Source organism: Molossus molossus, unplaced genomic scaffold (genome assembly GCF_014108415.1).
Source record: "Molossus molossus isolate mMolMol1 unplaced genomic scaffold, mMolMol1.p scaffold_m16_p_7, whole genome shotgun sequence".
NCBI classification, from domain to species: Eukaryota; Metazoa; Chordata; class Mammalia; order Chiroptera; family Molossidae; genus Molossus; species Molossus molossus.
In genome coordinates this window covers 34,773,952-34,791,325 of record NW_023425401.1, presented here as the reverse complement: position 1 = coordinate 34,791,325, position 17,374 = coordinate 34,773,952, and the positions used below count along the sequence as shown (strand labels likewise).

The 17,374-nt window shown below is 39.5% G+C and overlaps 2 protein-coding genes across 5 annotated transcripts in view; one reads left to right on the top strand and one right to left on the bottom strand.

The window, feature by feature from the left end:
• The window catches only part of KRIT1 (KRIT1 ankyrin repeat containing), a 40,739-nt gene extending 34,109 nt beyond the window's left edge, over positions 1 to 6,630 (bottom strand). For 2 of the 4 annotated variants that reach the window (XM_036246900.1, XM_036246898.1), the window contains exons 1-2: positions 613 to 727; positions 207 to 310 (exon numbers count right to left, since the gene is read on the bottom strand). In XM_036246900.1, coding sequence (XP_036102793.1) covers positions 207 to 310; positions 613 to 661 — 153 coding nt within the window. In that variant the 5' untranslated portion in view covers positions 662 to 727. Of the gene's footprint in view, positions 1 to 206; positions 311 to 612; positions 728 to 6,228 lie in introns of those variants that run through there. The other 2 variants (XM_036246899.1, XM_036246902.1) reach the window with 2 other exon arrangements.
• Positions 6,631 to 6,712: 82 nt separating this feature from the next.
• The window catches only part of ANKIB1 (ankyrin repeat and IBR domain containing 1), a 166,501-nt gene continuing 155,839 nt past the window's right edge, over positions 6,713 to 17,374 (top strand). The window contains exon 1 of the mRNA XM_036246534.1: positions 6,713 to 7,246. The gene's annotated coding sequence lies outside the window, so the exon portion shown is untranslated. The remainder of the gene's footprint in view (positions 7,247 to 17,374) is intronic.

Here is a 17,374-nt window from a genome sequence, read left to right as displayed (position 1 = left end):
AATGAAGAGAAAACTGATCAAAAGGTATACTGCAAACAACAACAAAAAAGTGATGGGCAGAGATGTAGGATTATCAATTCTAGCTTTTCAAGATCTAGGTTGTCAACAAGAATTCACAGGATATTTTTAAACTATATGTAAATGAAAATGGTAACAGAGAACGACATTCTATAGTAGCAAATCAAATGTTAGTAAATTGTGCTCACTTCATATGACTTAGCTTTGTATTCCCGGGAATTTAGACTGGCAATATTCTTTGGACGAATAACAGCAACATATGCATCTTCTATGTTTTCTGGATTTCCCATTGCTTTATAAAACAAACAAAGAAATAGCTTGAAAAAGTACATTAAAAGACACATAATCACTTTGTAACATCTAAATAAGATGTTGATTTTTCTGTCTTAGTATATACATATTACCTAAAAGACAAGCCAGAGATGACTGATCGTATCTAACTATTCAAAACCTTAGCTTTTTTATTTATTTATTTTTTTCTTTATTGATTTTAGAGAGAGGAAGGGAGAGGGAGAGAGAAATAGAAGCACTGATGACAGAGAACACTGACTGGCTGCCTCCTGCATGCCTTCTACTGGGAATCAGGCCCACAACCTTGGCATGTGCTCTGACCAGGAATCAAACCGGTGACCTCTTGGTGCATGGGTCAATGCTCAACCACTGAGCCACACCGGTCAGGCTCATAACCTTAGCTTATAATTTAAGACTTCCTTGTAGTCCTTTTTCCTTTTCTGTTAAAGGTAAAAAAAAAAAAAAAAAAAATTAGTGGGGATACATATTTTTCAGAAGTCCTAAGTGCTAAAAATCTACTTTTTATATTTTAAAGAGTGAAATGATTATAAAAATGTCCTGTAAATACTAAGTAAATATTGACTTGAAATAGTGATTCAGAATATTAAACACTTATTTTCCATAAATTGTACAAGTGAATGTTGCTTGGAAGCTGGAATAAGGTAGCTGCCAGTGACATTTTCTGCATTTATCTTCAGACAGAGCAGGAGGGAGAGAGGGAGGAAGAGGGAGAGAGAAACATCGATGTGAGAGACACAATGACTGGCTGCCACCCACAGGACCCCAACAGGGGCCGGGGACAAACTGTAACCGGGGTACGTGCCCTTAGCGGGAACCAAAAACTCTGGTCCGCGGGCCAACACTCTTAACCACTGAGCAAAATCGACCAGGGCCTTTTCAGAATCTTTAGAGAGATCTTTGATATGTGACATTTGGATGAGCTAAAGTATAATTTATAATTTCCTTTGGAGGTGCCTACCACAGTCAAAAACATTTGGTTAGTCAATAAAAGCATTCTGAAATATGGAAACATATTTTCCACTCTCATCAATTCTCTAGGTAATACAAAGTTTTTTCCTCCAAATATATATATATAGATGTATATATCTATATACACACACATATATGTCTATATAGATATAGATATATATGCACACTTTTCTCCCCAGACACTTTTTGTTGTTGTTGTTAATCCTCACAGGAGGATATTTTTTCCATTGAGTTTTAGAGAGAGTAAAAGGGGGGAGGCGGGAGAGACACACACATAGATTGGTTGCCTACTGCATGCGCCGGGACTGACCACAGACCATAGCTGGGGATTGAACCTGCGACCCAGGTACGTGCCCTTGACTGGGACTCGAACCTGTGACCCTTTGATCTGTGAGCCAATACTCTAACCACTGAGCTATGAGTAAGTGAATTTTAAGCATTCTCTTGGTTGTTTAATAGTTCCATTTCATTAAGTGCTATTATTAAATTTTTTCATGGCTAGACTAAAATGCATCTCTTTGTATTGAATATATTTTATTTATATTTTTAAAAGTTTTCTCTCATTTACATGCCAGCAAATTTTTGTTTTTAAATGCAAACATTGTATTTTATTTTTTAATTGATTTTTAGAGAGGGGGGAGGAGGAGAGAGGGGAGGGAGGGGGGGAGAGAGAGAGAAACATCTACCACACTCGCCCTGACCAGGATCTAACCAGCCACTTTCTGATGTACAGAATGAATCTCCAACCAATTGAGCCACACCAGCCAGGGCAGCAAATATCTAAAAGAACATCAAACAAGAAGTTCCCCAGTCATGTTGAGATGAAAGTTCTCCATTTATTTTAAGTCCATTAGGTATTAAAATGATCTGTTCATATTTAATGAGTTCTTTATGGCTCCAAATCTCATAGAGAGAAAAAGATCATTTTCAAGAAAGGTTTTTGAATGTCATTTGAGAGGAGATAGAAGAATTTTTTATTTGCCTTCCTATATAACAAAACAAAAAAAGCCCTATAATATGAAACTTTCCTTAAAAATAAATTATTTTAAAATCCAGTCACTTCTGCCCTGGCCGGTTTGGCTCAGTGGTTGGAGCATCGGCCTGCAGTCCAGAGAGACCTGGGTTTGGTTCCCGCTAAGGGCGCGTACCTCGGTTGCAGTTTGTCCCTGGCCCTGGTTGGGTCGTGTGGGTGGCAACCACTCAATGTGTCCCTTTCACGTGGATGTTTCTCTCTCTCTCTCTCTCTCCTTCCCACTCTATCTGAACAAAATATGTCCTCGGGTGAGGATAAATAAATAAATAAAATCCAGCCACTTTTGTCACTTTAAGTAAACATTAGCCTACCACTAAAACAACCATTAAAATTACTGCACAAAAATGTATCATTTAAATTACTAAATAATCTAAACTTTATTTTATATTTTAAATTATAAAAACTTTCACCTAATTAGATGCAGTGAAACTACAAATATTTCACTAGAGAAGCTATAGTAAAACATTAAGATTGAGACATTCATTTTGAAGACATGTCATTCATTCTCACTCTATATCTCAGAATTTTTTCAGTTCAGTTTTCTATGAGGTCATTCCTTTTTTTTTTTTTTTTAACCTTCACCCGAGGACATTTTTCCATTTTTTGTTCAGATAGAGTGGGAGGGAGGGGGAGAGAGAGAGAGAGACAGAGAGAGAAACATCGATGTGAAAGGGACACACCGAGTCAGATTAAAAATGACTTCAAGATAATGAAACTTCACAAATTATGAAATGTATGGGTGTCTCCTTGAAGACTACAAACCCTCAAAAGAAATTGTCTTGTGAATATGTACATGGCACAATTACAGAAACCTTTTAAATTTTTCTATTGAGCACCCAAAAGAGAAAACAAGTAATTCTTAGTTTTCTAAACACAATTTAAAGCAAATAAATTCCTGGTCAACTCATATTAGGAAAAAAAACCTAGAAGCTAAATGCTTTATCAATGCTCATCACTTCTCTAAAAGATAAACAGATATGATATAATAAAAGACACAGTTATGAGGGTTATAGTATTTTGTTTTTACATCATTTAATGTTAACCCAAAAACATTCTAAAAATTGATTTTGAAGAAACATTCACACTCGAATATTTGAAATATACATACTCCCAATGGCATGAAAAAAAAAAAAAGGAAACAGAGGCTTAAGTTAAGAAAAAAAATAAAAGCTACTAATATATGAAGGCAAAATTGCTAAGGCATGCAAAAGGACAGGGAGAGGAACTTTAGCTAAAAATAATAAAGGCATAACTAGAATTTGCAATATGCTTAGACCGAGTTTTAAATTAGGGCTCAAGTTATTAAATATAGGAATTATGTGGCATTTTGTTATATGGTTAATTCTATTCTGGAAAATACTTAGGCATAAATGATGATACAGTATGTGCCTAAGTTATGAGGCTTTAACAAAAATGCAGAAGTGGTTCTCAACTGGGGAACCACCCATCAACATCAACTACTAGGAAAGGACATGCATGCCCCTTTGATCAAAGCTGCCACCCAAAAAGTACCTAATTGGGATCATTTGAAAATATGTAGGGACATTTCTGATTGTCACTATGACTGAGAGAGGGAAGCTGTATATAAATGCCATTTAGTCCCTAATGCACAGGTTAACATCTCATTACTATGCCAGGCAGTCTCGTTTAATACAGTGCCAATGTCTTAACAAGAAACATCTGCTATGTAGAGTACAGATATACAAACTTAAAAGGACTTTTGCAATGCAGAAGGAGAAGATTCAGTAAGTGAATATCAGGATCATAAATTTAGTATCAGAAGCCAAAGTCAACAGGATAATTTATTTACCAGTTTCAAAGTACATGTGAATAGAAATTACCAACAATCAGAACATATATCTTCAAAAATAAAAACAAAACAACAAAAAAACGAAGCATCACCTTAGGGCTCTGTAAGATGTTCCTGAGACCAAAAAAAAGTACCCCCTTTCCTCCATCCTTAAGCAATGGTTCTCAACCTTCTAAAAACCATGCCAAGCGTTGGCCAGTGTGGCTTGGTTGGCTGGAGCATTATCCCACACTCCGAACGGTGGTGGGTTTGATTCCTAGTCAGGGTACATGCCCAGGTTGCAGTTTCCATTCCCACTAGGGGCACCATAGAGAAGGCAGCCAATTGATGTTTCTCTCTCACAACAATATTTCTCTCTCTCCCCCTCTTCTCCCTTCCTCTCTCTAAAATCAATAAAAAATATCCTTTAGTCAGGATTAAAAAAACAAACAAACCTATGCCAACTTTAAATAACCAAAGCACCCAAAAACCTTACTGTCCATAGTTGAAAATCACTAATAAAAAAATGCATTTTATTTTTATCCCCACCAGCCAAAATGATTTTTATCAAATTGTCTTTAAGTTTTAATTGCTTTCATTTCGATATATAACATTTACTATGCTTTTAAAATACTATAATAGTTAACACCTACAGTACTTATTATGTGCTAGACACTGTGCTAAGTGCCTTCCATACATTAACTCATTTTATTCTCCCCCAAACCTGATGATCATTATCCCCATTTTACAGAAGAAAAAACTGAGGTAGAGTGGCTAAGTTACTTGCCCTCTCCCCATTCTCCTGAAACAGATCCACTATTTTTCCTTAAAAAATATGTATTTATTTATTAATTTTTTTAAAATATAGAGAGAGGACGGGAGAGAGAGAGAGAAGCATTGATGTGAGATACATCCATTAGCTGCCTCCTACACGCCCCCTACTGGGGATTGAGCCGGCAACCAGGGCATGTGCCCCACATGGAAATCGAAACAGGACCTCAGTCCATGGGACAACCTCAATCCACTAAGCCACACCGGCGGGGCCAAATTCACCATTTTAAAGCATTATAATATTAAAGAGAAGAGATGGAAACTAAATATAAATAATTCCCCTGCAGGGATTTCTTTTTTAAATCATAAAAACCTCATTCTTTAGCTACTTAAACTGGTTTATGGCAATAAAAACAGAGGAAGTAATAATAAAGCAGAATAGAAAATACCCATTTAGTGCTTCTTCTACCTCAGCTTGCCCTTCAATCAATCGTCACTTATCAATATTAACAAGCGTCACCGATAATTTTAAAACTCTATGTTAAGTGATATTCTGCAATTTTCGATATTTAAAAATCTTCAAATAACTTGAAGACATTTGTCCTACATCTGGCTAACAGAGAAGGAACTAAGTAATAACTGGAATTGGGAACCAAGTGAATTCCTACAGTGAACACCAAGTACATTTAATGACGTTATTTGGGAAGAATGATTTCATCCCTGGTAATATCTAAATACGCTATATATTAGTTGTTACCGTAGTTCTATTACCGATTTAAGGGGGAACCAACTAAAACATTAACATGGGGTTAAGAGAAAAAGATCATTGAATGAACAGTTTTATACTGTTATGAAAACATTTTTGAAGTTTGGACATTTCCGCCAAATAAGATGAGGCCAGCAAAGCAGTTAAAAGACGAGATGAAGGGAGAAACTGTGAAGACACATAAACTCTCCAAGAGTGAAAGAGGAATAGAAACCAGATACTGAGTCGGACCAGCTAGATCAAAGGCATCTGGTGAAATTAAAAGCAACGTGGAGAAAAAGCAAAGAAAGCCGAAAAGCCTTAAAAGCTGGAGAGAGGTGTAGGGAGGAGAGGTGAGCTGGCATGACATGCTGTGAATAGCTTTCCCTGAAATGACAAAAATAAACACTGTCTAGGAGGTTTTCCCTCCCCCCACACATCAACGTCCATTACCAGGGAAGGATGTGCACGCCTCTTTGCTCAAAGAGCTGCCACCCACAAAGCAGCTTTGGCTTCTTTGTAACTACTGTGAAGAAAGAAATCAATTCCTTGCCTGGAGAAACTAGATGTGGAGATAGCTCAGCCTCCCACCTGTTTTCTCGCTGGAGTCTGGATCTTGCAGCTCCTGGTCCCTGGTCTCACCCGTGCGGGCGGCCGAGCACTTCCCAGGCCGCTACATTCAATCCACTGGATGGGACGGTCACCTGGGGGCGGGGAACCGTCACGGCTTTCTCATTCCTCCTTCCCTTCTATTTCCCAGCGCCGGGGCCCAACTTCCTGTGGCAGGAAAACCCTCGGTCGCCCCCCGAAGTTGCCGGACGGGTTCGGCCGCGCTCCCTACTCGGCGCCTCGAGAGCTCTGGGGTCTGGACCCGGAGAACCTCTTGCCCAAAGGCTCTTTATTATCCTTCCCTCTTTTCGCACCTCAACACCATATACCCCTCACCCTCTCCCGAAACCAGCGGATTCCAAATCTTTAAAGGCCTTAGCTTCCCATCCTGCCGCTACCGGGGCGAGGAAATCGCTTCCGGGTTCACACCCCTGGCAGCCTCGCGGGTGGCGGCGAAAGAGCTTCCGGGTCGGCAGCCGAGCTGCTGCCGTACCTGCCGCTGCTCCCTGGGGCTGCAGGCTTTCTGGGGCTGGTGGCGGTTGGCTCCGGGGCTGGGGTGTTGGCGGTGGGTGCCCCAGCGGCTGAGCGGGAGGCGGGGGAGGGGAGGAGGGCGGCTGAGGCTGTTCGCGCGCGCGCGCAAGGCTGGAGCATGAGCCAGACTTGACCGCGAGGCGGAGGAGAGAGCCACCGCCCCCTCTTCCCCTCCCGCGAGTGAGGCGGCGCGGCGGCCGGAGAGGGATGGGGGGCGCCCGCCGTCTCTGAGCCTCGCCGCGGGCTCCTCCGGCTCGCGCCGCTTTCCCGCGGGTCTCCAGTGCGCACCCTCGGCCCCAGCAGCCTCCGCCCCGCGAGCGCACCCGGGCCGGCGAGTGGGGGGCGCCCGGGTGGGTGGGGCGGGGAGGGTACCTGAGGTCACCGACTCCGCCGGAGAGACAGGGGCGGTTACGGCGGTTGCAGAGCTGCGGGGTCAATCCGACCCTTACCCTCAGCCGGGGAAGTAACCGTAAGTCTCAGCTTCGCGGTACGGGTCTGTTTGAGGCTGTCTCAACCCATTTGGGGCTCCGAGTTCAGCGCTGCCTAGTTCACGCCCTCCGGGTCTCCTACAGATACGCCCCCCCCATTCTTGGGGAAGATTGTCCGTCAGTCCCCATTCCTGAACCGGCAGCGTTCTCTGCCCCATGGGGCTTTTCTCCCAGCGAATTTGCAAGCCACCGGGTCTCGGAGGCGCGTCCCATCCTCCCCATTCTGGATGCCTCTCCTTGTCACTGTCCTCAAAGGATGTGCCCTTCTTTTTCTTTCTGTACCCCAGACCTCACAGCCTCCCTTGCCCATCTTTTGGGATGTGGAAAGCCCCGGGATCTCGAGGACAGGAAAGCCTGCCGATCTTGAAGGCTAGTGTTGGATGGAAGAAAGTGCTCTGCAGGGCTGTGATGGGTGGGGATAGGTGCAGATGGCTGTTGTGAACCTTTATTTTTGCAGCTTTTGTCATCTAAACAAAAGAATGGGCCTCTCTCCTTGGACCTTCATTCCTCTCCCTTCCTAAGGGAGGTTTTCTGTATATAAGCTGTTTTCTCTACGTTGCTGTTTTGAGTCACAGGAAATTGGAACTAGAGCTGTAATTAAGCATCTCCTGGGGAGGTTCTGAGAATTAGTCTCACAAGCTCTATTCACACGGAATGGCATATTGAACAATCTTGTGTTGAAATAAATACCCATTCCATAAGAGCTTTAATAGTAAATTTGAGAAATGAATGTGAAAACAAAAGTCTGATGTTTCAAATGTGTTTTGGAATTACATTTAGTTGTTAATTTACAATGTGTGTGTATGATGTGAAAATCTTTGTATTGGCCGGTTTTGTTTTGTTAGTGGTAAAAAACACTTAACCACTTAAGTGAGTTTTAAAGATTGTACCAGATTATATTTGATATTATTTTAAATCCTTATTTCCAAGTGGGCTTTTTTTTTTTTAACTCATTTGGATCAACCACCTACAGATGTTACACACCTGGGTGCTATGACCTTACTGCTTTTTAACTGTGTATTTCCAGATTTTGGACTCGGCAAATTTGATTTGCTTTTTTAAACTGCCACTGCAAAAATTAGATTTAAAAATAATTGTAATGCTGTCAGTGACTGGACAATAGCTCTTATGTGCCTTCATGCATTTGATACTTTTCAAGGCACTATAGGAAGCAAATGATAATTTAAGAATAATTTTACTCTGTGGATTGCAGGTTTTTTGTTATTCTGTAAACTGTTCTGTAAGGTTAACTGTTAGCGTTGTTCTTGTTTTTTTCCTGAAAACGTTTTGTTAAAGGTAGATGTATTTAATGATTTTTTGTTTGTTTACTTTCAAAACCTCCTTCAAGCAGTTGATTTGGGACTGTTCCTTGATTTGTAAGTTCATACTGTTCACAGATTTTAGTGTGAAGTAGGCTCAGGAGATGTCTCTCTGGAAATATACTTAACTGACTAGGTTCAGAAACTAAGCACTGTATAGAGTTGAGTGTATTATTAAGTGTGCCTTTTGTAAAACTGATCAGTTTCTAAATAAGAGTGACTCATTTGGTTGGAGTGTCCTCCCAGTGCACGGAAGTATCTCAGGTTCCATTCCCCGTTAGGAAGCATACCCAGGTTGGAAAAAAAGAATAGTGTGATGCTGTAGTGAGGTGATGGGCAATAACTTGGAAAACTTTTTTTTTTTTTAAGTCCACAGATCTCTATTATTCTTGGAGGTAGGGTATGGAAGATAGGACTATATTTTCATATTATACTTTCCCCTTGCCCACTGCACTGGGAATTTTGAGTTTTCAATACCAGGGGTTTCTGAAACTGAGCAGACTGTGCCTAAGTGTAGGCTCTGACAGGTGACTGCTGAGACATGGGAGAGTTTTGTTAGATATTCTTTTATACCTCTGTAGTACTGCCCACTTTTGATAGAATTTATTTTTTCTTTTCTGGGGTGTATACTTGAACTTGTGAAAGTGAAATATGTGTGTTTATAACTTGTAGGTAAAAGTTTAAGCTAATTTTCATGTATAAGTAGATGGAAGAACTATGAATTAACTTTATCTGATTCTCCTTGACTGAAAGTTAGAAAAGCTTCCTTGGTGCTTTGGGTACTTTTTCCACCTTTGAGGATGCACATAACACTTTTTTTTAGATGAAATTCAAAAATACTTCTCTCTAATATTAAACTTTATATGTGAAACATTTGTCAAAACAAATTTGAGACTGGCTCAGTCATTATTAAAAAGATCAGTCTGAGGTGAGTTTTTATGCATGGTTCTAAAAATGCTTAGGTATTTTATTTTCTTTCTCAAAGTGACTTGCTTAAGGCATAGTAATTTTTGGACTCAGTTTATTTTTCAGACAACCTCAGACTACCTCTTTTTTTTTCTTTTCCAGATAACTTACTGTCATACCCACTTCATTTCAGTAAACCTTTATTGACTACCTATGTGTATGCCAGGCACTGTGTTAGATTCTGGGACTATAAGGATAAATAAGTTAAGATTGCTTTCCTCATTGAATCTGCCAAGTCTAGGTATTTCACTATGATTTTATCCACCTGCTTTTACAGATTTCTCTAATAGGTTTTTAAGTCACTTGACTATATTTCAGGGTTGTTTCACATCCTTTCTATAAGAATAAACATGCCCTGGCTGGTTTGGCTTAGCAGTTGGAGTGTCAGCCTGTGGACCAGAGAGTCCCGGGGTCGGTTCCCGCTGGGGGCACGTACCAAAAAAAATAAATAAATAAACAAACAAACACAAATACTATTTATTGAGTGCTTAATTCTTGCTAGCCACCATGCTAAGTGCTTTACATACATGATCTCGTTAAATTCTTAGAACTGTTGTAAGAAGTATTTATATCCATACAAAAAAAAGAAACGAAAAAGAAAAAGCCATACAGATTCTGGTTTATATAGTAATGCTGAATGTTGTTTTATTTATAGTATGCTAGGAAAGATTCGACCTTACAATTTCTCCTCAAGAGGAAGAAGTTGTAATATAGTTGTAACAGTTTTTTGTTTCCTAATAATGCTTTAAATTGAAGGATTCTAATTTTATGAAGTATTAGTACCTTTTGTTTTCTGAAGCAGATGAATTATTATCAAAATGTAATTTTCGGTTGTTTAAACCTTTGAAAAGACAATTCTGAAGTGTATTATAGTTGGCTGTAACAGGTCTTCAGGCATACATAACTCTTTACTAGTTCAGCAATGGGACCCAGGGCCTATAACATATATTTAAAAAATATGTATTCTCCAGGAAGGACAGAGGATCGAGGTATATGAAATCTTTTCAGCTTTCAAATTTTTTTTAGTTTAATTTTGACAACTATCCAAATGTCGTGGGGAGCTTTGGTGTCTATAATGAAAATATATTTCTTCAGGTTTATAAATTATCTTACTCATCTATTAATAGATATATGCTTTACCAGCAATTTGATATGGTTCATATTAATCGTTTTTCAGACCCCCTTACATTTTTTTTTAAGATGGTCTTCCACTGTTAACTCTTTGCACCAAAAGCCTCATTTGTATTCTAAAAAATCTATTTATTTGTTTATTTATTACCAAAAATTGTCAACAGTTTGCCATTCTTCAGGCTAAGACTTTTTGCTACTGTTTATGCACTCTTCTGTTTTTAAGACTATAGGGAAGATAATTATTCCTCCTCTAAATTTCTAAGAAAGGTAATCCTTAGTATGGCATATATATATGTCATATGTGTATGACATATACATATGACATGATCAGTCTGACATATATATTTTAACCTGACATAGGCAGTTTCTCCCTTCCATTGTAGCAAAATCCTTGATAATCAGGTCACTGTATTTTCTGACTGGAACAATATTGAGTATAGAATTCCTGTTCAAGGACAGAACAGTGACAAAATTATAAATGTGTTAGGTGCTGGGACCACAAAGATGAGTAAGTTAGGATTCCTTTTCTCATTGAACTATAAAATAGCCATTTAAAGTCCATGAAGAGAAAGGAAGATTCATTTGAAAACCCTGAGATGCTCTTCTCCAAATAGGCATAAAAATATTGCCCTCTTTGTTAATATATCTCTTCAGAGTATTGTAAAAGAAGGTATATAAGTAAATATATTCAGCCAGGGTTTTTATTCTGTGTCGTGGCCAAATGATAATACTGATTATCATCTGCTCTAGAACTAGGTGTTCTATGTTACATGTTTATTTCATATTTTAAAATTATATTAAAATACTCCTTTCAGATTCTACCATTGTTAATTTTTTACTGCATTTGTTCCATCACCTGCCCTCTCTCTCTTTCTGTCTCAATGCATACATTACATACGTGTGTGTAAGTACATACCCATTATCATAGTTTTTTCTGAACCTTTTAGAGCAAGTTGCAGACATGTTTTATCACCCACAAACCCTATAGTGTCTATCTCAGAAACAAGGTACTTTCTTATATAATCAGAAAATGAGCATTGGTCCAACACTGCTGTCTAGTCCATAGAACCGATTCATATTTCATCGACTATCCCAACAATATCTCTTTCTTTTCTGGTCCAGGATCCTATCCAGGAATACATGTTGCATTTGCTTGTCATCTCTCTTCAGACTTCTTCAGCTGTTTCTTTCCTTGACAGTTTTAGTACAGGCCCTACATTTTATAGGATGACCCTTAACTTAGGTTCATGTAGTATTTCCTCATGATTCCAGTCAGGTCATGCATTCCTGGTAGGGATACCACAGAAATGGGGCTGTGCCTTTTTCAGTGCACCTAATCCAGAGGCATACAGTGTCAAACCATGCCACTACTGATGATTAACACTTTGGCTATGTTGGTATAGTGCTTTCGTATCTAATCAGTATGTGTGGAGAGGTATTTCAAAATTATGGCAACATCCTGTTTCTCATCAAACTTCTCAGTAGCCTTAGCATGGGTATCAGTGTTGACCTCCTACCCTAATTCACCACTTATAATAATTGCCCAATGGTATTTCTCTATTTGTGTTATTCCTTTTTACATGTATTAGTTGATATTTTTTTGGTAAGGTGGCACTCCCCCCTTCCATTTATTCATTCGTTTACTAAATCAGTAAGAACTCATGGTTTTCAATTTTATTTACTGTGTTGTGATTTATTACTGTTGTTATTATTATTATTATTACTATTTAAATTGTCCCTGATTTAGCCAGTGGAAGCCTCTGCAAGCTGGCTCCTGTCCCTATTTATCATGTGCCCATCTCGTTCATTGTGCACTTCTGGCAGAACATGCTGTTCCTGGTTCATCTTGTACTTTGCCTGGTCTAGTCCTGGAATCAGCCATTTCTCCAAGGAGTCCTGTTTGGTTGTTCTTGTTTATTTTTGTAAAAGATGGTATTTAAAAACAAAGATTTAGGGGCTTAAGTGTGCTCATTGCTACTGGGGTGTCATTGCTTATAGGAACTAGGAAATGTATGAATATGTGAGTGTGGTATGTATATATATAATACACATACTCATACAGCCGTAATTATTTCTATGCCTGTGTGTAAATATTATAAAACCATAAGTTATATTTCTATACTTCAATTCCAGTCCAATTCCTCAAGCTTCTTTCTAGTCTTCCTCCTTTCCATGTTATTAATGTCTTCTCTGGCAGTAAGAAACTTGGCTTCACATTAGGCTGAATATGGTTATCATTTGCCCAGCTGTTTTACTTACTTGCTCACTGTGTTATCATTCTCCCTGCCTATAGACCACCCTTTGTCTTCCTCTACCGCCTTGAATCATCGACTGCTTGGTCTGCTGACTGTGCCTCTTTATGGGCTCACAACTCCTTGTTCCCCCTCAGCACCCCATTATTCTCGGCTGTGGGCCAGTTGGCTCACCTCCGCTGGCCTTCCTAACTTGCCCCCAGTGCCCTGTATCCTCAGCCAGCATGCTGATTATTTTACATGGCTCAATATTTCATTAGTTAATTTTTAACTGTATGACCAAGGAGTTATAAACATACATATATGTGATGAAATATATATATATATATATATATATATATATATATATATATGTATTTCCCCACACACAAATAATAGCATACTATAGTGAATGTTCTGCATCTTGTTTTTTAACAGGTATATTGTATTCAATTGTGTGTATGTATACATCCAGACAGAGAGACAGATACACACCTTAAATTCCTTGCATCCTGGTATGCATTGCCCTTTGAAATGTGACTTTGCTGCTTCTCCTATGTAGAGGTAGAATCTATTTCTCTATCTCTTGAGTCTTGGTTGGCCTTGTGAGTTGCTTTGACCAATAAGTTTGGTGGAAATGATGTACAAATTCTGGAACTTGATCCTTAAGTGGCTCTCAAGGAATGCTTTCCTGCAACTGCCACGTAAGGAAGCTGGTCTAGCTTTTAAGAGAACCAAGATTTTCCAGTTGACAGTCACCATCAACTATCAGACATGAATGTGGGCTGTCTTGGGCCCACTGACTCACCTGACCCTTTAACTGAATATACCTGCAGAGGAACCAGAGGTGAAAGCAGCAAAGAAACCACCCAGCCAATATACAGAATTGTGAGAAATAACATTGTTTTGAGGCACTAAGTTCGGGGTGGTTTGTTCCGTAACAGTAGATAATCTGAAACCGTGTCTGTTCATTTTGAACATTTGGTTGTCTCTAGTCTTCTATTAATGAACAAGATTGCAGCAAATATCTTTTTGTTGTTGTTAATCCTCATCAAGAGTATTTTTTCCATTGATTTTCAGAGAGAGTGGAAGGTGGGAGGAGAGGCAGAGAGAGAGGGAGAAAGAGATAAAGAGAGAGAGAAACATGAGTGTGAGGGAGACACATCGATTGGTTGCGTCCTTGGGCTGATGCTTGAACTACTGAGTCACAGCGGCCAGGGCTGCAGCGAATATCTTGTACATAGTATATACCATTTTAATTTTAATAAATAATGCCAGGTTATTTTCCAGAAATGTTGACACAATTCTTATGGTCATCATTAGTGTCTGAGAGTAACTTTTCCCCATAAGCTCATTATCACTGATGCTCTTTTTTGACAAAATGAGTATAAAATGTTTCTTATAGTACTTAATTCTGCATTTCCCTAATTACTTGTAAAGCTGAGCATCTTTTTAAAAATTTTTATCTTCAGATAGAGAGGGAGGGACGGAGGGAGAAAGAGAGAAACATCAGTGTGAGAGAGACACATCGACTGGTGCCTCCTGCCTGACCCCGACCAGGGCCGGGGATGAACTGCAACTGCAGTATGGGCCCTTGACAGGAATGGAACCCATGACTCTTTGGTCTGTGGGCTGACGCTCCAGCTGCTGAGCCAAACTGGCCAGGGCATCTTTACTGTTTTTTTTGTTATCCTCACCCGAGGACATTTTTTCATTTTTGTTTTAGATAGAGTGGGAGGGAGAGAGAGGAAGAGAGATAGAGAGAAACATCGATGTGAAAGCAACACACTGAGTGGCTGCCTCCTGTACAACTACAACCGGGGCCGGGGACAAACTGCAACTGAGGTACGTGCCCTTAGTGGGAACTGAACCCAGGTCTCTGCACCGCGGGCCGACGCTCTAACTGCTGAGCCAAACTGGACTTGACTCATTTTTTTATTGGAGTTTTTTTCCTTATCAATTTGTTTGTTCTCTTTGATACATTATGCATATAATCCTTTAGCTTTGTTTGCAGATATATTTTATCAGTCTGTCTTTTGTTTTTATCTTAGTTTATGGTATTATCAGACTTTTAAAAACATTTCTTATAATCATTAATATCTGTCTTTTTCTATATGGCTTCTGAAGAGAATATCTTTCTCCTGTTCTGGGTTTTACTAACTTTTTCCTAACATTTCTTCTAACTTTGTATTATCTTTCCTATCAGTTAGGAAAGATGATTTTGAAAGAGTAGTATAAAAATATTAGATGGTTCATTTTCCTTAAGTAATGAGAACTTAGAGGTAGGCTATCTAGCACTGGTATGGTGGTTCCATGATGCTGTCAGGAATGCAGACTCATTTGTCTCTCTGTTTAGTCATCATAGCAGGTATTTGTCACCTCTTGGTCCCAGAATGGCATTCCAGGCTGAGCAGCAACTTCTTTCTATTTTTTCTTTCATCACCCATGGCTCTCCTTATTTTAACTGAGAATCAAGTCCAATTTGGTGAGTGTAAGCTCTGGGGATGGGGCCAAGAAAAAGCAGGTCCCTCATAATAGAAAGTTCTTGTGAAACATAGGTACTCAATATATACTTAATTAATATGGACTAGATTTTAATACATCACACACAAAGTATCAAAGGAGCTCCAGGCATTTTCCAGGCAGTCTTTCTGTTGGATGGAGTATAACCAGGAAGATAAATGTTGGTCAGAAAAATTGCCACATTATCTGAATTAAGTAGTTATTGTAAATAGTCTTGAGATTAGTTTCTGGGAAATTTAATATTGAACTGATGGGACTGTGAAGGACGACCCTGGCATAGCATGTAGATATCTGAATAGCATTCTTATGAACGTTAAGGGTCTTTTTTCCATTGTTAATATGTAAACTATTGGTTTTCACTCAGGCAAAATAAAGATGGCTAGAGATAATAATTTTATCCTTTGATGTCTCTCTAATTTTGTAAGGATGTGCTTGCCATGTGCTCTCTCCGGGGCTCAATTTTCTCAACTGTAAGTTGATATACTTCATAAATAATCTTCTGAGAGTTCTTCTTGTTCTGAAATAATGACTTGATATGACATCCACAGAATTACTTAAAAAGTTAAGATATGAGCCCTGGCTGGTTTGGCTCAGCGGTTGGAGCGTCGGCCTGCGGTACAGAGAGACCCAGGTTTGGTTCCCGCTAAGGGCACGTACCTTGGTTGCAGTTTGTCCCCGGACCTGGTTGGTTGTGCGGGTGGCAGCCACTCGATGTGTCCCTTCACATTGATGTTTCTCTCTCTCTCTCTTCCTCTCTCTCCCTCCTGCTCTATCTGAACAAAAAATGGAAAAATGTCCTCGGGTGAGGATTAAAAAAAAAAAAAAAAAGTTAAGATATGACATTGTGATAGGAAAAACATTACTTTTCCTGTATAATAAGGAGGACTAGGACGGAGGGATAAAAGTGAGGCTGATAACCTTGGTATCACAGAATGAAGAAAAACAAGGAAATTCAGAGGGAGAGGTACTTAGGATTTGTTAACTGTTCAAAAACAATTTGAGCCCCGGCCGGTTTGGTTCAGCGGTGTCGGCCTGTGATCCAGAGAGACCCGGGTTTGGTTCCTGCTAAGGGCACGTACCTCGGTTGCAGTTTGTCCCTGGCCCTGGTTGGGTCGTGCGGGTGGCAGCCACTCGATGTGTCCCTTTCACATCGATGTTTCTCTCTCTCTCTCTCTCTTCCTCTTTCTCCCTCCCACTCTATCTGAACAAAAAAATGGAAAATGTCCTCAGGTGAGGATTAAAAAAACAAAAAACAAAAAACAATTCGAATGTGGGTTAAAAGCTAGATGCCTAAGGCAATTGAACATGAAAAATAATAAGGTTCCTGTGATCAAGGGATTTATAGCCTAGTAGCCTTTTTCATCTGCCATTTCTTGAAAAAAAACTGAGCCTAAATAGTCCAAGATAGAGGTTTTCAAAATTTAGCATCTGTCAGAATCACTGGGAGGGATTATAAATGCACAATTACTGAGCTCTACCTCCAGAGTTTCTGATTCAATGTCTGGGGTGGACCCTCAGAGTTTCGTTTCTAACTGGTTTCCAGATGCTTCTGGAGTTGCTGGCGTCTATTGTATGAATTTAATTTACTTTTCTCTTATGCCTTTAGAATAGTACTTGTTATATACAAGCATTGGGGAAATTGAGAAAATAGTTTCTCAAATCATTTTTCTGTGTTCAGAGTTCTTTGTTTTGTTTTGTTGTTTTTTTATCTTTGCCTGGGGACATTTTTCTATTTATCTTCAGATAGGGAGGGAGGGAGGGAGGAAGAGAGAGAGAGAGAGAGAGAGAGAAAGAAACATCGATGTGAGAGAGGCACATCGACTGGTTACCTTCCGTACAACCCCAACCAGGGCCGGGGATGAACTGCAGCTGAGGTACGTTCCCTTAGTGGGAACTGAACTCGGGACTCTGGTACACAGGCTGAGGCTCTAACCACTGA